This window comes from Lampetra planeri, chromosome 32 (assembly GCF_965212315.1).
Source record: "Lampetra planeri chromosome 32, kcLamPlan1.2.h2, whole genome shotgun sequence".
NCBI lineage: Eukaryota > Metazoa > Chordata > Hyperoartia > Petromyzontiformes > Petromyzontidae > Lampetra > Lampetra planeri.
The window spans coordinates 4,326,947-4,347,633 of NC_136138.1; the positions used below are offsets into that span (position 1 = coordinate 4,326,947).

The following is a 20,687-nucleotide window of genomic DNA, read 5'->3' on the forward strand; positions in this document are numbered from 1 at the left end:
ACATCAAAAAGTATTACCACTAAAATTATATTAAACGTAGAATTATAACATGTTGCTGGCACAGTGTATTGTGGGAAGATTTGCTCTTGCGAGCAAAAGCTAACAATGCATTTCTGAGCCCAAACATTTCAGCAGAAGAAAGTTACCTGCCCTAAGATTGAATGAAAAAGCCAATCTGTGACGAGCACTCCATAATAAAAGCTATGTCTTAAGTGATTAGCACGGTTGGCTACGTATGGTGCAAAAGAAGTTCTACATATGAAGGTAAGACGTTCATTCAGTCTTGCCGGCTCAACGGAATTCGGTTTGAATGAGGCAGGTGTACGAGGTGACTCGCAATGGCATATGTTATGCATATACAATCCACATTTGTAGCAGATATTCCAAAGCTCTTTAATAGTCATCTCCCAACAGTCGAGAACAATCACCTAAGAATAACAACAGCTGCCAAAAATGAACGTTTTTTTACAGTGGTGAATCACATAGGCTAATGTGCCTGAGCAAACAACACTCCGTACTTCCCCACACACACACACGAGTGGCGAGCAGCTCAAACAGGTGTACATCTCACCCTGGGATCCTGTCGAGGTGACGATTAGACCCGGCATCATACTTGCAAATTCACAGTAAATCTGAGGCCCGTGGGCGATAACACAGTGCTCGCCACCTGTATTGCTCATCATCATGAACGCTGTCGTCAAAAATACCGCTGGCATCAATCACAATCGGCAGTGGGGCTCATGAGCAATTGTTGTGGCGATGGGTTTAACGTAACCGTGCATCCAAGGCCGATTTTAACGCCAAGTGATGACAAAAACTTTATCCATTTAAAACCGTAAATGTTGCCCTGTACACTGTAAATGCTATGTTGCCAAATACTAAACGCATTTAATACATGACAGAGCCCCATGGCCAATGTTAACATTTCTTTATAATAGCCCCTGCGAGTTAGGTGTATAGGGTTTGGGGTTAGGGCTACCGATTGGCTGCAACACGTTATGTCAGAACAGCAGAATTTCTCACAGCCCTGTGACAGTCTCGTACATGCACGAGGGCTGCTGTCAACCAACAGTCCAACCAAGGCTCAGTGTAGACAGCTGGGGGTGGGGATGGCTAGTGTATTGTTAGCCATGCCAGGTCCACATCATTGGACCTGGCATGACTCACGGGGAGTTGGCATTTTTGGCTGCCCCATTTATCCAAGGGCTGTCATCAGTTCTGACTAAAGCACAGTGCGCACACACACACACACACAATGTCACCTCTACAATCGTTCTGAATCCTCAACATGGGGCAGGTATCCTTCGATTTACAGACATTCGGTTTACAAAAATTCGCGTTCACGCAATTGACAAATTATGGACACTTCGATTAACGAAATAGAATTTCCGCATAAACGAAATTTCACCTGGCACGCGCCATGAGATCAAACAAGAAGCACCCGGGAGAATGCATCATTCATCCGCGACAGCGTCACGGTATCTCCACAGTGCAATAGTAACGCCTCAATATCACCTTTTCAGTCTTTCCAACATGAAGATGTTTTGGAGAGTTCCCTGAAAAGGTTATTTATGTTTAAAATTATTATTCAATCGTTTTAAAATGTATGTTCTTTATTATTTTTGTTTTGTGAAAAGTGATAAAGGTGTACATGTTTTGGTTAGGAATTTGAAATGTCTGTCCAAAACACATCCCTAATTATTTTTATCTAATGGAAAAAGCCATTCCTTTGTACGAAATATCATTTTCCGCGTGTTTTCTGAAGAACGCATCCCTTTCGTAAATCGAGGAATACCTGGATTGGTTTATGCAAAACTTTAGTTCCCACTGAATATTTTCCGGGTCACTGATCGACTGACGTGTGACAAAAGCAGCCACAGCCGTAGCGAGAGGTTTTAAACCGCACGTGGCTACACATACTGGATGTGGCATGCCGGCTGCGGGAAACAATTTCCGAGTCACCGATCCAGACAGCAGACTAGGCTGACGTTCATCCCTGGGTGTTTTATGGTAGAGCTGGTCCCTCGCGTGCAAATGGCTCTTTGCGAGGGGGCCAGCGTCCCACCAGTTCCCACTTAGAATCCTTCACATTCGCTGCTTACGTAGTGCGCAGCTTTAGGAGTGGTCCAGTGCCCATCGCAATCCCTGCAGATTCACTCACCGGGGCCATGTCTCGGCTCCAGCGGGAGAGAAGCAGTGGGGTTCCAAGGTTTCTATACCATGTGGTTCACAGGCATTAACTGATAAGCGGAGGCCGCCATTTGATTTTGGCATCGATTATTTCGTAAAGTTTTTACATTCGCGTGTGTATTATTTTCACTATATAAGCGTTTTTTGCTCTAAATCCGTAAGTCAAAATGTAACATTAGCAAATCATCTGCATATAACTTAAAAGAAGAAACAATCTATTTTTCTCATTGTATAGAATTTTTAGTGTTTATGTTGAATATTAATGTGATGGTGCTTTGAATGCCAATTGAACAATTTGCAGGTAATTTTTCTCATTTGGCAAATTTGGAATGGTGCTGCTGGCACACATGGCCTCCTCTCAAATAACGTCGATTAACATCCGCTGTGAAGCAGCCGGTGCTTATTTATAATACACCCGAGTATCAACCAGGGCTTGAACTGGGAACCTCACCAAAAAGTGGCAAGTGCGCTACCGCTGGATCATTTCATCACCCCAAAAAGTAATCGATCCAATGCTTGATGAATGAACATAATTTGTACTAATTGATGACTCGATGCATCGTAACATGCCTGGTGGCTATAACATGTCGTACTAGGCGGGAGTACAACGCTTATTCTAGAGTCGATTTATGTTGAGATTTCTGATACACAAGGAGAAAAGCCTAAATGCCCGACTATTCCAAAAACAGCTGCCGGCTACCTGTGGCACAAAAATTCTGCAGAACCACATGGTATTATTTCGAAATTGCCACCGTATTAATGGAACCCTGCGCTTCATAGCTTTTACTATTATACATGTTTACCCAAGAAAGCCTCACTGTGGAACGCAATAAAAAAAAAATTGTGCTAAACAATAGCATTGAGGCACCAGCGGTTCGCTAGGTAAGGCTCTTTTTGCAATGAATGTCACAGTTCCAAATCCTACAACCTGAATGGTACTGTGAAGCCGAATTCACAGGTTTGATTAAATACACTTCAAAAGAAAGATCAATCTTAAAACAATAATAAGATAGCATGCATAAGAAAACCAAAGCACACTTATGTGGCCGCATTATCGTTGGAAGCCAATTTCGATAAGCATTTAACTTTACTTAAACAAGACAAAGCACTCGCAAAGCAACAGTTGCATGGCTCGAAAACGCTATATACGCAACATTATTCATTATTCAATTATTATTCAATTCTCTTTTTCAGTAAAAAAAATATATACACTTCAGTAACTTTCCGTATAAGAGGGGAAAATACTGACCTTCGGTAGAACGTTGGTACTCGGTGGAACAATGTGGGAATAACCTGGATCGGTCGTTCCGCGTTATCACATTTACTCCTGTCCACCATGTGACCAGCCTTCAGGCCATGTGACCAACTCTCATGTGACCTGAGAGTAGCAGTTAAGAGTCCCGGTGCCTTTGGAAGTGCAGCCCCCAGTTGCAAATATATGACCGGCCCGGCCAGCACAGTCTACGATGTTCGCATTGCCTTAATCGCGACTCGCATAAAGAAAGACAACACTATTCAATTACCATTAAGTGAGGAAAGCTCACGAAGTGCCTGTGTGTGAGTGCCGTGGATGAGTGCTGGCTCTGCCATTGGGTATCGGGTGGGTGGAGGAGGCTGGTGCCGTGGGGTGGTGGTGGGGACAGTGCAGTTGTGCCGGATCGTGCAGGAGGCATCCCGGTGATGCAGTGCGTGGTCGGCGGCTGGCGGCCCCGTGGCCAGCGCCTGGTTAACTACGCCGGTGCAGGTAGTCCGCAGTCTCCGTGCTCCACAGTCGCTTGTTGGGGCTAGATCGAAGCGAGGCGGGGCTCTCGGGAGAATCGGGGCGCCACGGCGACAGAGGGGCGGCTGCGTGGACACACACAATCAGTCGCCGCCGTCCAACTCCCACGCGCTCACAAAGCCCTCGCACATGCGCCCATTGTTAATGTGAATGGAATTGCTCGCGGTTCGCACAACCGCTGGTGCCGTTACTCACCGGGGGAGTTGTTGTGGAGAGGAGACGCTCCACGTGGCAGGAAGGCCGGGTGCTGCACAGACTGCCCCGGTGCCACTATTGAATAGTACACTAACACACACACACACAAACGACGAACATCACCCTTGCGGCCTTAAAAGACTTCATCTATTAAGGTTCGCACGGTGCACAAGGGAGTGGTGTTGCTGCTGCTGTTACCACAGCACCAGGTACTCATTTAAGGTCGAGTCGAATTAGAGGATGTGGAGAGAGTATCACTTCCCACCAATGTTGCCCATAGCAGGAAATGGAACCCACATTCATGGGATTGTGGAGCTGTCGCGAACACTTTGCCACATTCATTAATCCATTAATATAATGTGTAATGTGCACAAATTGAACTTTAAAACGACATTCAGGAGGCACGAAGTGTTACTCCCAGCTTTACTCATGCACACACTAGCTCCGCAAAACAGAACGCAACGCCAGAAACAAACGAGACAAACACACAGAGCAGCTCCATTGTCTGCACGTTGCGATCTCACCGATGATGGCGAGGGCAAAACTCAAGAGGATGAGGAAGAGGATGAGCAGGAAGTTCTGGTGGCCCTTCATCAGGTGCTGAAATGAGCCCTCACGAGCAGGCTCACTGGACACTGATGGAAACACAAAGACAAAAAGACCTCCCGTATAGCCTCAACAGTCTTGTTGGGAAGAATGTCATTAGCGAGCACCTATTAACGGTGGCATGGCGCATGAGGTGGTGGAGCTGCAAGGACTAGAGTTTGAGAAATGCTGCACGTGGGATGAGCACTTGCCAAAGCTCATTTGAGCATGGAGGTTTACATTATTTGTCATCGTTTTTGACAGCGGTATGTTGAACTTCTTTTGCACCGTACATAGCCAACTGTGCTAATCAGAGGTGCAAAGCGGTCTTCAAATCTACTCGGAGAAAACGTGTAAAGTGACAGAATTAATATTTTAGTAGATTTTGACAGCAGTCTTCCACGTCTGCTCAACAACCTCAACATCAGCAACCTCAACATTTTGCCAAGGACTTAAAACGGTATTATTCCAAACAGCTTACTACGTGTGATCAGCGCACATTCGTGATGGACCAGACCCACAAGATTTTGCGATAACGAATGCTCAAGACTTAGACGCCAGTTACCAATAGCTTCAACACAAACCTTCCATCTCAGCTCTTTCAAATTGTCAGACGACCAATCGGAAACTCACATTCCGGTTAAACTACGTGTGGTGCTGCGGTGGAGGGCTCACACGATGCCGCGGCGTCACCGGCGACCGCAAGGTGAACATGCAGCTCCTGCTGCTGCCCCGTGGCAGAGCAGCTCACGGAGACCACGGGGACAGCCTCGGACATCGGCCCTGCCGCCTCCTCCCCGTTGACGTGACGCAGGGCGGTGCTGTCGTCCGTCAGCTGCACTGAGAATTGCACCCAGTTGCCACCCAGGCTGCTGCGCTGCACCAGCACAAACGGCTTGTTGCTGCTCACCTAGGGCACGGTACCAACACAAAGAAGTAGTTAAGCCAAGCACCGCTGAATAGAATATCTTTCCACCTGTCAGCTTTGTTTACATTCGTCATCATCAGCTTCAAATGTCGCTTTTCTGACTGGGAAATTGATGATCGATGTTCAGTCACCATTTGTGTGCAACTAAGGCTACAAACTCCAAACCAGGGACTATATAACTTTGTATTGCTCCAAACATGGGTGAGTGGGTGAGTGGGTAAGTGGGTGAGTGTAGCTGAAATTACCAATTCTCAGAGAAAGCAATCGAATGACTACACACTTCCCACTAAATCTCTTATGGTTGCTCTACATAAGTCGTAAGAAAGAGATCATCAGTCATGATCAATCCACTGTTGGATGAAGGCTTCCTCACGTTATCGGCATTTCTCACAATCCTGCGACGTGATAATCGACCGAGCACAGCGCACGACGAGCCAATTTCCAGGAAAGCCTCGAGACTCTTTATGCAACACTGCTGTTTTATGCTGATAGTTCGTGCACAATACCGTTTGAATACACATCAGCATTTGTTCAACAGCCTTTACTCTCCCAATGAGACTGTTGAAGTTGAAACTGCTCCAGGGTTTTCCAGCCTAACAACACAAACCACACGCACACACACAGCACCGGCGTGTCGAGCACACGTCTTGTCGCGACGCTCCGGCATCACCTCCAGGTAGCGCAGCGCCTCCTCGGTGGCGTGCACAGTGAACATCGCTGCCGCATGTCGCCCGGAGAGTACCACCTCCCGCGGCTCCACGTAGAACGCAGGCAAGAACGGCACCACGGCCACGGCGGTGCCGTGGGCGGTCACGCCGCCCCCGCCGTCGTTGCCGCCATCGCAGCCCACGCCGTCGCCGCCGCAGGAAGCTTCGCGCACGGTCGCCCAGACGTGCACGCTTGTGGTGGCGACGCTCAGAGACTTCTGCCGCCCGGCGTCGGCGAGCGGCAACGGCGAGACGTCGCACGTGTAGTGCCCTGCGGTGCGCGGTGCGTTTGTTTAACCCCAAGAGCCTCCCCCGTCATTACACGCTCGTCTTTGCATAGCAATGTGATGTACGATGATATGGATATCTAGATACATTATCCTCATCATCAGCCACAATCCATTCGCTGCTGGATGAAGGCCCTGTTAAGGTGCCACCCCATCTCTCACGGTCCAATCATGGTCGTTCTTTCGAGCGTGTTCCCTCCAATGGTTGCCACTTGGTTGCTATACTCGACCACTGGCCTTCATTCCTCCGAGCCGTGTTCACTGCCCAAGTCCACGTGTTAGATTACAGGAGTGCAGCCTCTAACTTTTAACAAGCATTTAGAATCTAATGCACACATTGACAGGACGACAATTTCCATTGGCATTTGCCAGTACAATCTCCCGTGTTTTCCTGCGGACATGTGTGTGCCACGTCCACCCATGTGATAAACACGTGTGTGTGTGTGTGCATCACATTTATGTGGTGTCCATGTTTCTGTCACGCACGTGTCTCGTCATACGTGTGCTACAGGTGCATACCGACGCCCCGGGGCCTCACCGTTGGCGACGTCGAACGCGGGCGAGACGCTGAACGCCGCATGCGTTGTGACGTGCGTCACCTCGGGGTTGCTGAACTGCGTGTGACACTGGAGGTTGCTGGCCAAGGGTAGGACGTGCATGGCCTGTAGCTGGCTGGCACTGCACTGGCCTGTAGGTCAGAAACAAACACGGAAACACTCTGCGTTCAGCACTCGGAGGTAGCCAGCCGCAGGGCCATAGAGAGGTGGGGGTAGGTAGAAAGGTAGACTTAGAAAGAGTTGCGTGGGCCTCAGTTGAGGGCCTGGGTGGGGCCAGGTGGCTCAGGGAGTTCATAAGGGCTGCATCAGAGATGCTTGAGCCAGCACTGCCTAGATCCTGGGTTAGGATCCGAGTTCCAGCTATCCACTATTAAAGTCGGTTATGTAGAGCAGCTGACTGATGGTCTTAGTCACCGATCAGCATCATAAAATAATTTAGTTTTTACTTTTTTTGGCAAATTTTAGCTCTGGGGACTAAAACTAAAAAGTTTGGTTTGACTGCTTCGTCATACAGGACACGCGAGTAGATGCACCATCTGATGTAGTAAACAAGTAATTTACGAGCCTTGGAAGTAATTCCAGAGACCGGCCTTTAACATGGGGTGGTATTAGTGCATACAAATGTCTTTGTATTGTGATGACATGATGCTGACAAGTGGGAGAAAAAGAGCAATAACCAATAATATTTATTCCAGATTTGAAGCTTTCGTGACTGCAAGGATTCATATTCTTAGGTTTTTTCGGTAAAGTCACGTAGGTAAAATTTTTTAAAATAAATAAAAGTAAAATAAAAATCACTTGATACAGCTATCGTGCTGTGACGGTTCCACCTGAAGACGGAAGCTTGTGTTGCCTCCGAAACGTCGTGATTTTTATTTTATTTTACTTTCATTAATTTTAATTTTTTTACCTACGTGACTTTACCGAAAAAAACTAAGAATATCAATAATATTTAATTACGGAATTTTGCAGTTATATATTTCTCTTTTCGATTTAAAGCTTTCGTGACTGCAGGGATTCATCTTCTTGGTTCTTTCGGTAAAGTCACGTAGAAGGGATATAATAAAATAAATAAAATTAAACATTATAAAATCATATGATGTTTAATTTTTATTATTTTATTATTTCCCTTCTACGTGACTTTACCGAAAGAACCAAGAAGATATATATTTCTCCTTATATGTATTTTTCCAAACATTGAATGAGTGTTGGGACTGATAATAATAATCAAAAGGATTCATTTTGTTACCTTTCATGTTGCTTCCTCCTGACCCCAGCGTGACAGTCACCCTGACCCCCTCCGTCTTGGGCCAGTTGGTTAGAGCTATGGCGCCCAAGTACGTAGCCCTGATTTTTTTCAAGGGCTGTACCACAACCTGGAGTGGGGGCGAGGGGGGGGCAGTGAGGCATTTATTGATTTATTGGGTGTGTATACAATACAGTTGAGATGTATAATGCATCTGAAAGTGACTGCATCTCGCAATGCTGTACACCAAGGAGAGACGTGCGTTGTGAATTCGTGAGACAGGGGCATACTAATGGAAGCAGGTGTCTGTTCTGTGGGGGTAGGACTGGAGACACAAGAATTGATGGAGACGATCAGGCATAGGTAGAGGAGAAGAGGAAAGTCTTCAGTGTGGACATAAACAGAGATCTATCTAAAGTCCGCAGTGTAGATATGCAATGGAAGAGAGTTCCAGACAACTGACACAGCAGCACAGTAGCAGCACCCTCCCTTGGCTGAACAATGAGGGCAGTATTTCCAATTTCTTCAAACGGAGTCGCCAAATGAACCTAAAAGTTGCTCTACAGATATTCTGAAGTTGTCAAATGTCACTTGACAATTTACCAGGTAGTAAAAAAGCTAACGGTTACATAATCTTCATACATAATTGGAATTGCTAATAAATCTGCATCGTGTCCTCATTCCAGACAGTCGCTAGATGTGACCAACATTCATTGCTATGACACAATGTTGCTGCAAGGAAAACCCAAAAGTGTCACCGGCTCTAGTGACAAATCGAAACACACTGAGGATTTTGCGACTGTGCATATTTGTTGGCATGAGAATGTTTCTCTGAACACTAAAATAACGAAAAATGTGTGTACATGTCCAAGGTGGTGCTTGCCTCGATGTAGGTCTTTATGAGGCCTGTGATCTCGTAGTAAATGTGGACCGTCCCAACGTCCTTAGCGACTGCAACTCCGGTGTGCGCGTCCACGAAGAGAAGCAACTCATCCGAAGAACTCCACACACCAGAGGAGCCTGCACAAGGTACAAAAATCGCACATCTTTCATCATCGTCATCATCATCCATTGTACATAGAATGCGGAGTGAAGGATTACACCCATGCCGCAGCCATCCCTCAGGGTTCTGTCATGCTACAAATCATCTCTCTTCTGCACGTGAATTGATCTCATCGCTCCGGTTCACACTTCTTCCCATTGACCTATTTCTTAAGTCCCTTGGCTTTGACGTAGCAAGCCACGGTGCCATCAAGAACACCAAAGCAGGCCACTTTGTCCTGCCATACTCCACTCTCCTCACAAGTCGAGCTAAGAAATCAGCTCCAGGTGGCTCCAAGAGCTAAATCCACATCAGAGATACTGAGCCGGCTCAGCTGAGATCTTGAGTTCGGATACAGATTTCAGCCGCTGGTGATTAAAACCAGGGTGTAGAGAGCTGATAGTCGGAGCTAATGTGTGTGTTTAGGCTATTATAGCTCACGCGCACCTCACCCTACGTCAGAAGATCCCCAGATATATGGAGTCAGAGCTCCTTCTTAAGTCACTTTCAAAAATGGGAACTTTAATACCTACCCACCCTCACCGGCAGAACACACATTCGGCTCTGCGGTGTGTGGGAAGGGCGGCATGTCCCGAATCGGCCTATATGGACATCAGAGCATCCACGGGGGAAAGGCAGTAACCACCGTGGCGATGGGAGGGGTCGTTGATGCCGAAAGATGGAAGAAGCAACTCACCGTCCTGGGCCGTGAGAGCCGTCGACAAGCAAATGACGTCGCCAAGCGAGACGTCCGCCAGGCCATCGGCGGGCCCGATGGCGTGACCCACGGGCAGGGGCAGGAAGTCGGCCAGGCCGGGGATGTCAGGGTCCCACACCGAGAGAACGGTGGAGCCCAAGCCGCCCACCGCCGCCACGAATGTGTTGTTAGCCGAGCCGGGCCGCACCTGCGCCAGGTCGTCTCTGAGCACACGCGCAAGCACGAGAGCATGCACACACGCGTGTACGCGAGGCGTGTGTGCGAAGAGCATCACGCTCGAAAGTGGACACGTCTACAGGGCGATCCATTTACAGACACCCCACTAAAATAACAGGCAGAAACCATACAGACAACAACATTTAAATTCAAAGCCTCCACACGTCTCCCACTGATACAGTAAAACCTTGGATTGAGAGTAACTTGGTCTGCGAGTGTTTTGCAAGACGAGCAAACATTTTAAATAAATATTAATTTGATAAACGAGCGAGGTCTTGCAATATGAGTAGTACGTGTATACGCTTTGTGTACCGAGCATCACGTGATCACAACTGATATACGAGTGCTTTGGATTATAAACACGTTTCCGGAACGAATTATGCTCGCGATCCAAGGTTTAACTGTATATATCGTTTAACACTCTCCTCTTCTGTAAGACACGGAGCCATCGCTTTCAAAATGCTCGATTCAATCACCTCTTGAGAAGAAAGCAAGTGGATCATGAAAAATAAGTGAGATATTGGAGCATCAAGTTGTACACACTATGAATAAATTATTACCAAATCTTTAAATGAAGAGAAAAGCTAAACATCTAAGAATAGAAGTTTAAAAAACACAACCATTTGTGCACAAGCAAAAAACCCATCAGCAGTTCCTGCAGAAGTGCATTATGGTTATCTTGTATTAGATTGCCAATATAATTTGAGCAAATGTGACCAATTAACAGCAGCAGTGATATATTGTTGTGGACTAGTTTGTCATAATTCTGACTCCTCAGTACAGTAGTCACCAATGCTCACCAATGCAATGTCTGCCTCTAGGAACCATACATGTGGAGTCCTCACATCCCAAACATGGAGCCCATTATAGCTTGGCTAATGTCAACTAAAATTTCGTTTGAATCAATTATTTTTGATTTTATCAATATAGAGCAGGGGTCCCCAACTCCGAGGCCGTGGCCTGTTAGGAACCGGGCCGCACAGCAGGAGGTGAGCGGCGGGTCCGCGCGTGGCCCGCCCGTTATTTTATTTACCACTTCCGTTCGCGCCTCTTTCCCGCACTGCGCACTTGTCTCAGTCACAGATTTGGTAAGCCCACAAGCTCTAACCCCTAGCCACAATGAGTAAAAAAAGGGGGAAAGACCCAATGATGAACCCCCCCTCCCACCCCGGTCCGTGAAAAAATTGTCTTACACTAAACCGGTCCCTGGTGCCAAAAAGGTTGGGGACCGCTGATTTCGAGGTATAGCGGGTCAAGTTGACCCCCGATCGGGTTTGTAGGTACTGGGCGGAAACCTCTCCCCTGCTTAGCAGCTGTTGTTGACTATAGCGGGCTGCTCACCTGTTGAGGGTGTAGCGTAGCGCGAGGCTGGCCGAGTGGAACACCTGCCCCGTGTTGTCGTGCAGGTGAGCGACGAGCGCCAACGAGGCCCCGAGCGGGAAGTACGGCAGTGGCTCGCGGCCCAGCGTGTAGAGCGGCAGCGCCACGCTCACGCGCACATATGCCACCGCCGCCACCTGTGGCACAACGGAAGCAACCCGTGTGCCACCCGGCAACAATAAAGACCGGTCGACTCCAGAGATGAGTCAAACCAGGAGGTGTGGGATGATTTCAACCACCCCCTCGATCCTGACGTGATTTCAGGTCACAATTCAGAGTCATGAATCCTGATTTAAAGCTTTCGTGACTACATATTCTTTGGGTCTTTCAGTAAAGTCTTTTGGTAAAGTCACGTAGATAGGTTCAAAGACTTTACCGAAAGACCCAAAGAATAGTCATGAATCCGTTCAATATGTAGTCTCGTTTGTACCGTTTTGTCCAACTCTTTGTATTGTCTGTTGTGTATGTACTGTTCCCCTCTTATCTGAATGTTGTTATCGGGGTGGTGCCATGGCCCAGTGGCAGCCCGCTCGCCGCAATGTTGCAGAGGTTCACGGTTTTAATCCAGCGAATGCCCCGGTTATCACTGCGGGTGTACGAACTACAAATATACTACGTGTCGTGTGCTTCCTCGTGGGCATTAAAGATCCCATGACGTAATTTGCAATAGTCAGCTATTGTGTGCCGGCATCATGACCAATATTTGAAGAAATTACCCACAAATGAATCATTTCAGATCATACATAGCAGCAATTATCGCCCCACCCTGCAATATCATGGCAGGACCCTCCTGTTCTATCACTCTTGTTCGACTCTCATTCTTGTTTGAAGTTTCGTGTTATTTGTGAATGTGTATATACCACACTCGTTTCAAAACAATTTTTTTAAATCAATCCTCTTTCTCTTGTTTCCCAAATGAATGTCCTCCCCACTATATGGAATCTTTAGATGCCGTCAATAATATGTGCTTTGTAAATTCAAGCTGCACTCTACTCGGATTGGATATACGCAGCACAACAGCCGACTTCTTCCACTGATGGCTTGCCGGCAACAAGGCCCCCACACACACGCACCCGTACACCGATGACCGCCGTCTGGTTGAGGCCGAAGGGCTCCTGGGCGGTGGCGGCGACGATGGCGACGCCGGTCGCAGCGCACGCCGTGACGAGTCCCTGCTCGTCCACCGAAACGACGGACCCGCCCAGGGGGCAGTCCAGCACGCGGTAGCTCACGCGAGACACCGCGTCCCTTTGGGCAAATGGGGCAGAGGCGGCAGTGTGAGCGGACAAGTTAGCAGGAGAGTGGGGGGCGGGCACAGGCAGGGAGGTTTCTCTCTCTCTTCTTTTCATTCGGTTGTCACATGGCGGCTGACGATAAAGCTTAAGCAACGTCTTTCACTCCTTTCTGTGATCATGGCGACCGCCAAGATGTGATGTGGCCCAGCGGTAGCGCATTCATCGCTTGTTCGAATCCGGCAAGCCCACCTCGTTAATACTGTAGGTGCATTAATCATAAAATACTATGCGCCGTCTGCTTCACACTAGAAGTTAGCGATCACGTGATGTTATTCGAAAAATGTGTAGGCCATTGTGTGCAGACAGCATAAACCATATTTTTACCAATTAGAAAAATCAGTTGTAAATTTCTCGATTTGGATAAGCACATAAATTGTTGTCTCCTGCTATGGAAACTTGGCAGAACCTTCCTGAAAAAGTTGAGACCCACTGAGGCTTTCCCGGGTAAATAAATGCAATCAAAACAAGTCCAGCTTCATTTTTCATGGACTCCCTCTACGTCTTGCTCCTCACACATGGCAGTGCAAGGCCACGGATGGTAATGTTGGTCTAAGTAATTTTCACCTGTCCAAACTAGAAGTCTGCATCTTTGTATATTTTACACCACAGTCGCTCGCTGGCCTAGCTTATTTTTAATGGTCTAATTTCAAAGGACTGTCCACAGTATTTTTATTATTTTTATCATCATATGTACAAACAAGCATTCTAACGATCACACAAGCCCACGTTAACGTCTGCCGCAGTGACGGAGAGCGGCGACGATCAGACACATGCCTGTTGGTGTGCAGGGGGAACGTGGCCTTTGGAGACAGGAGCAGCTGGCGCGTGTCACCCTCCGGGTTTGTGATCTCCAGCTTCTCAAACACCTGGATCTGCACCTCGTCCGTCAGCTCCCGGATGCCGCCCTCAAACTGGCCAGCCTTGGGGTCTGTGGCCCTCACAGTCACCTTGAGTACGACGCGGCCCTGGGCGCGGCCCCGCAGAACCAGCGAGAAGCTGTGCCGTTCCGACAGCTGCAGCGATGCCTGCACGCACGCAGGCAAAAGGCGCAAAAGGTAAAGGTGCAGCCCTGCAATTGGCCGCTCACACCAATGCTGGTGGAAGGCCTCCACTAAAGGGAGTGCTATAGGGAGAAGGGAGTTGAAACAATTGACATTTTTATAAATACTGCCCCCACCTCTGTCCACCCAGCTATAGAGAGCTTTAGAGAGCGCTAGAGGGTATTGGAAATACTCTTCCACATTGGTCAGAGGTCTTTGAAGAAGTGGGAGTACCTACAATTTACCCCACCACACGCGATTTGCCAATTGACTAACTGCGGTGAACCCATTGACACTGCTGAGTGGAGAGGCGGAAGGGCGATTTAAGAAACTTACACCATTGCTTAAACTGCCGTATCGGGAGAATGAACTGGTGACCTCTGAAATGCAGTTCAGTCTTCTGCGAACAATTTCACAATGGCAGCACGTATTGTGTTTCAATCACGTGTAAACCATCATTAATTTGCTACAAACATCTTGATAGAGGACCGCAGAGTTTGGGCAACTGTTAGTGCCAGTTCATCACCTGGCTGCTGTCTTCCTACTTGTCTGCAGTCCCAAGAGCCTTCGAGTGGAATGAAAAATGTGCGGTGCATTCCAAGGCTAAATATTTATTATCATTATTCTTATGATCGTCTGCTCTTCTGTACACAATTTCCAGTGTACTCTTGTGATCACACGGTCTGGTGTGCTCCCATGTATGCGCAGTCTCGCGTACTCTTATACCTCCGAGTGGCGGCCACGTAGTTCCAGCACGTCGCGCTTGCTGACGCTCCAGTGGAAGGTGAATGCTGGACGGATGCTGCCGAACGAGAAGGGGGTCTGCCCGCTCCCCAGCCCCGTCACGTACACCGGCATCTGCGGGTGGCGAGGGACAGTCGCAGGAAGCAACCAAACTTAAACATGCAATGCTGCCTAATGTTAGATTCAACTAATCATGTGGGTAACAATCAAGCATCTTCATTTGCTATACGTTGTAATGGCTTCAAGAAACCACGTAGTGCTAGCAACAGTAGCTGAAGCACCCAACATTACAACCAAGCAAACCCCTCCGCTTATCAGCACGAGGTATACCAGCCGAGGAAATAAACAAGGACACTCCTTCACTTTTCAACACGAGGTATGCAAAATAGAGTATCATGATGCCCCCACGCTGCACGACTAAAGTGGGAGCCCACTCACCAGTGAGCCGGTCATGATGCGAGTGAGCGGCACGTGGATGCGCACACCGCGCAGGGGAACCACCTCCACGTCAACTGCGTCCTGCAGTGGAAGACAGTACCCAGGTGACAGGAGAACATATTAATTCTTTAACTCCACCCTCCGATTAAAGAGAAACGGTCCTGGGGTAAAAAAACAACAACGCAGCTCTCAACTGTGAAGACGTGCATGCCAAGGGATTCTCAACAAGTAAAATGTAAGTGTGTAAATAACCATTGGCTGGTACTCATCTCTTGTCGCTGATCCTGAGACCGTGGAGAAAATTCCACATTGCTTCGGACAAGGACCGTTTATGCAAATCAAGACACTGTTAAATTACTGCTGTACACTTGATGAAGGTGTGTAGCAAAACATGGTCAGCCACTGTGGTTCTTAAAACTGTAAATGTTTAATTATGGCTCGAGTTCAATGTATGCATTGAGAGAGATTATCACACACTCGGCTCGGCTATGTCGGTGTTGCGACAGAGCAGGTATCTCACATTTGAAAGACTCAAATAATTTCACAACTGAACTCAACATTCCTCCAGGGTCGATAAAACAAGCGTGCCTTTGTGGGAAGTAAACGGTGGTTGTGCTAAGGACAGAATGACCTCGTACGACTTGTCACCAACATCTTCAGGACCAGCAGTGGCAACGAGCACCCATCACCGCTTGTATGGGGCGCAGACACTTTAACACGAGGCCACAGGCACCACCGTTCGGGGCTGGGTCCCGGCACAGCGGGGCGTACCTGTGAGAAGACGACAACCTTCCGCATGTCGGGATCGGTGGCCTGGATGGAGCCGAGCAAGCGCGTGGTGCCCAAGGTCACCGCCGTGACATGGCCTGCCGAGCCAACGCGCGCCACTGTGCCGTTCTCCAGTCTGAACACCAGGTTTGACTGAGGTTGGGGTCCACCCTCTGACATCACCTGCACGAGACGAGTAGCGGAGAAGGTGGCACAATTTCATCAGCAACCCGAGACTGAAGGTAGTGTAATTATACCACCCTTGCCGTCAGAAGCTCCACCATCTCATTTACTCTGTAGTCTCAATTTAAAGCCTTCATATTATAGAGTATAAAAATATTGCTCTCAGGAGCTGAGTGTTTCAATTCCAAATGTAACCTCAAGCCTTGACTTGAATAAAGTCGAGTTTGTGCCCTGTGGCGGTATCCTGCGAAACCTCCTCACCTGCATCTTGGCTCCAATCAGCAGCACCAGCTTGCGTGGGGACAGCTTGAACGGAGGAAACACCTGTGCAGTCACAAACACAGAACATACTTAAAAGACGCTCAATGTCGCACTACTGTCGGCATGGGTGGTTCACTATTAGGGCACTTAAAGAAGCAGGGCGGAGGCTGCGTTTAGAGGTAGAGACAAACGGGTGCCGGACCAGTGGGGACAAGGTACCACAGGTGTAATGAGCGCCCCTTACCTGTATCTCCCTGGGCATGGCGTTGATCTTGCGGCCAGTGCGATCCCGAGCCGATGCGGTGAGCGTGGTCTGCCCGACCGTCAGCCCATGTACCAGGTACGCCGCCGACACGTCATCAGGGGCCTCCAGCAAGGGTCTGGGGGTGAGGTCAGTGCAAAAACATCTCAATCTTGGGGAGCAGTAGTGTAGCGGTTAGCGCGCTGCACTACGGACCCGGCGACCCGAGTTCGATTCCCGCTCACGGCCAATACCATTGACAATTATCTGAACCGGTCATGGGCCTCCCCTAGGTCGAGTCAGCCTCAAATAAGCACCCGGTGTAGTGTATAAACATCACCACTGGAGAGACAAAGGCGGTCAAGCGTGGTGCTGGCCACCCACCCCTCATGTGTTGTGCCGGCCTTCATATGTGCTCGCTAACAGGACTTGCCCGAACAGTCTGTTCAGGCTATAAGGAGGGTCTTTGTTTCAATCTTGTGCTTCTACACCTGCGTGGGTGCGTGCACAATCCTATCAAAGGGAATTGAGATTTAACAGTGGAATCGTGGGATTCAAACAAGATTGCAGCAGGAAAGGGCGTTTGTGCATGCGTGTGTGTGTGTGTTTTTGCTCACTCCAAATTCAGGATGTTCGAGGCAGAAGTCAGCTTGAGCCCCATGTGACGGAGAAACTGGGACAGGAAGGGCTTCCGCTGGTGATCCAGGACCCGCACGTATGCACGAACCGCCTTGCCGATCTCCACCTTCCCGTGCCGAGCAAAGGCAACACATCGACAGTGGCTCACGAAGCAACAATAACAATGGACCTCCTTACTGATGGCCGAGTAGGACTTCTTTGGCGGGTTCACACATCAACACATACTCCAGTCACTTCTGTCACTACAAGAGGCCCTTACATTCACACAAGTGACCGAGTGTGCTACAATTGTAAATCCAGTATTGTCAGGTTTTGAATATTCCCCCTCTAGAACCCGATTAGTATGGTTATGATGTTTGCAGTGATGGATAAATCTGTCGATGTTACATTAACACCAAGTAATGAGCAACTGCGATAGATCTTCTTGGTCATCATGGCGGCACCTTGTCGAGGACGTCGATGAGGAGCTCTTGAATGTTGGAGACTCGGACCTCGGCACGGGCGGACGACGGCAAAGCCAGGCACAGGTCGAGCACCAGCAGGGACAGAGTGCCGGGCTGTAGGGGCACCACCTGGCATCGGCAAACGGGAAAAATGGGGAGGGGTAAAGTGAGATGAGAGAGGGCCATCAGCAAAGGGTAGGGCTTGGGAGGGGGGGGAGGCAACGAGAGGGAGTAAGGTCTGAATAAAGCCGAATGGGCAACACAAAAACAAACACTGGCCTCTCCCTGCACCAGCAGGGGACAGCACCATCCATTGACAGAAACCACTGTGTGGGCGAAGTTAGATAAGTGGCCCAGGGTACGTTAGCCGTGAGGAACTATTTTAGGTAAACTAATCATTTTAGGCTCCCTAAAATGAATGTATGCATCGCTTCACCCATCATATATGTTCATCAACAGCCCCACCACATAAGGTTGGATGATGGGTGAAGGATACACAATGCAGTACCATACAGATGTGCGCTGGAGGAATCCCCCCCCCCCAAAAAAACTCCACACCGTCCACCTGTGACGTCTCAATAAATGTGTGGTTAAACAGAGGTGCTATCCCAACACTCGGGCGTGAGAGCAGGGGTGCTATCGAGCGGAAACCCCCGTGGTGGCGTGCATTGCCGGGCAGCGCACACCCTCACCTCCAGCTCGCCCTGGGCTCTCTGGTACACCACTGAGCACACATCACACACCTGCAGTCGACAAGGTGAGGGGTGGTGGCATGGGCGACACCGAGAAGCAGCGAAAACAGCGCTCGCCGTTGCCTTAGCGCCGGCATGAGATCAACAGCAGCGGTGCACACGCGCGGCAAGGGATGGATCCGATGAAAGTTTGGAATGTGAGGAACATGAGTTCTTGAGAAGAGAATATGGACTCTGAAGATAATGGGAGCCAGACTTGACACAGGGAGGCATGTGGTATCCAGTGCAAACAGAGATTTAATAGTTCAGTAGATTAAGACATTCTTTCAAACTGAAGTAGTCAATCAATCCCTGACCTTTAGTTGAAGATGAACTCAGATAACAAATAGATATTATCTCACAAGACACACACTCAATGGCGGAGCCAGGATTTTCAGGTAGGGGGGGGGGCAACCCCTCCAGAAATGAAAAATGACAGGAGTTGTTAGTAAGTAAGGACTTGTCCCTTGCTTTTTATTCGACGCATGTGCGGCGATGGCGCAGCCATCGATCGAGGGTCGAATTCCAACCGTGTGTGATTGGCAGTCGTGTACTGTGTACGCAACTGGGGCACAACTATGCGAGTCACTTATGACTGCTTTGCCGTTACTTATTGCCAATTATGGACTCAGAGTCCCTGGCACATAATAATATGCTACACAGTGGCAGTGGAGGTCGCAAAATGCCGATATATTACTAATAAACCCCAATAATCGAAATTTGGGATTTCGATCGGATCTTTTGGGGAGCACGGGCCACCCCCCCCCCCACCTAGGTTCCGTGTGTCCTGGGCTCTCTGACACAGGTTTGAATGTTGTAGTGACGTCAATTGCGCCATAAAATTATTTTTGTGACATCACTACAGCACTGTAATTATGCTTCTGACCTTAAAGTATTTTTTAATGAAAGTTTGTGGGTGTTGCATATTTATTTATTCCCAGGTGAAACTTCACTGAGCAAAAGTCTCTGGCAACAGAGACCAACAAAGTCCTTGCACACAACAGTGAAATGTCACAAAGCGAACTGATAGCGGTCAGCCTTACACACACCTGCACAGCGTTGTTGACATCCTGGTGATTTATCTGCATGACGTCGTTGCCGCTGGCGTTGACGTGAAAGAACCCCGAACCTTCGCTCAGCGTTAGTGTCACCTAAGAGGGGACGAGTCGCACACAACAACAGCTGCCATTCGCCAAAATCACCGCAGCGCTTGTGCAAGGCTAGGTCCACTTTTAGGCTGAGCAAAGTGTCGGTGGGACATGCATGCAGGATGCATGAGGGTCAATTGCCAAGACAGACATTAAAGTAGTGTCTACATATCCAGCGACCAAGAGGAAGACCTAAGACCAGATGGTAGTATGATGCTGTCAGGGCAGATCTTGTTTACTGTACGGCAGCTGCGGGAACTGGCAGAGGGTAGAAACTTTGCCGAGATGAGATGGCATTAACGGCTGTGGCCACGACGACATCTTGATCTTGAAGTGTCAAAGGCTCATCGCGAGTCGAGTAATCAAGTGAACCAACTGACTAATCGTCCCAGCTATAGGCAGGAGATTACAGACAAGGAGTGCCATGAGACTGGACTCCACCTTGGCTTCAGGATGGTTGAAGATGGTGAGGTTGTTCGGGGAGATGCTGACGTCCTCCACGAGGAGCAGCTCGATGGAGGCCGAGACGATCGGCAGTGTTAGGTCCTGCGGGTCGCGCACGCGCGTTTACGTTAACACGCGTCACACACGTGTGTGTGCAATATAGCGACGTTCAGGACAAACGGCCCACAAAGCGCTTAACGATACACACCACAATAAATAAGTACAAAAAAGACGAAGATATTGATAAACTCCACTAAATACATATCATTGTTAATAAACAAGTAGGCATGTAAATATTCTCCAAAAACCACAGAATCTGAATAATTGTTATGAGTTTCTGGTTAAGAAATATTTTCTGTCTCTTAAGTAGTCTGTTATGCCTTGCTTATTCCATGAACTTTAAGGTAACATTTACAAGTGGGTTTGTAAAAATCCTAAATGCCTAAAAACGCAAAGCATAGCATCTTGAGCAGAACAATTG

General features: G+C 48.5%; 1 protein-coding gene across 2 annotated transcripts in view; it reads right to left on the reverse strand.

The window, feature by feature from the left end:
* Positions 1 to 376: 376 nt before the first annotated feature.
* NUP210 (nucleoporin 210) overlaps positions 377 to 20,687 on the reverse strand; it is a 41,941-nt gene continuing 21,630 nt past the window's right edge. The window contains exons 19-40 of one of the 2 annotated variants that reach the window (XM_078609528.1): positions 20,204 to 20,308; positions 19,664 to 19,765; positions 18,576 to 18,626; positions 17,884 to 18,012; positions 17,419 to 17,546; positions 16,805 to 16,940; positions 16,561 to 16,623; positions 16,120 to 16,299; positions 15,349 to 15,429; positions 14,893 to 15,024; positions 13,901 to 14,151; positions 12,905 to 13,079; positions 11,793 to 11,968; positions 10,215 to 10,438; positions 9,359 to 9,495; positions 8,479 to 8,605; positions 7,211 to 7,360; positions 6,349 to 6,656; positions 5,426 to 5,660; positions 4,690 to 4,800; positions 4,166 to 4,255; positions 377 to 4,035 (exon numbers count right to left, since the gene is read on the reverse strand). In XM_078609528.1, the coding sequence (XP_078465654.1) occupies positions 3,917 to 4,035; positions 4,166 to 4,255; positions 4,690 to 4,800; positions 5,426 to 5,660; positions 6,349 to 6,656; positions 7,211 to 7,360; positions 8,479 to 8,605; positions 9,359 to 9,495; positions 10,215 to 10,438; positions 11,793 to 11,968; positions 12,905 to 13,079; positions 13,901 to 14,151; positions 14,893 to 15,024; positions 15,349 to 15,429; positions 16,120 to 16,299; positions 16,561 to 16,623; positions 16,805 to 16,940; positions 17,419 to 17,546; positions 17,884 to 18,012; positions 18,576 to 18,626; positions 19,664 to 19,765; positions 20,204 to 20,308 (3,210 nt within the window). In that variant the 3' untranslated portion in view covers positions 377 to 3,916. The remainder of the gene's footprint in view (positions 4,036 to 4,165; positions 4,256 to 4,689; positions 4,801 to 5,425; positions 5,661 to 6,348; positions 6,657 to 7,210; positions 7,361 to 8,478; positions 8,606 to 9,358; positions 9,496 to 10,214; positions 10,439 to 11,792; positions 11,969 to 12,904; positions 13,080 to 13,900; positions 14,152 to 14,892; positions 15,025 to 15,348; positions 15,430 to 16,119; positions 16,300 to 16,560; positions 16,624 to 16,804; positions 16,941 to 17,418; positions 17,547 to 17,883; positions 18,013 to 18,575; positions 18,627 to 19,663; positions 19,766 to 20,203; positions 20,309 to 20,687) is intronic. The other variant, XM_078609530.1, reaches the window with a different exon arrangement.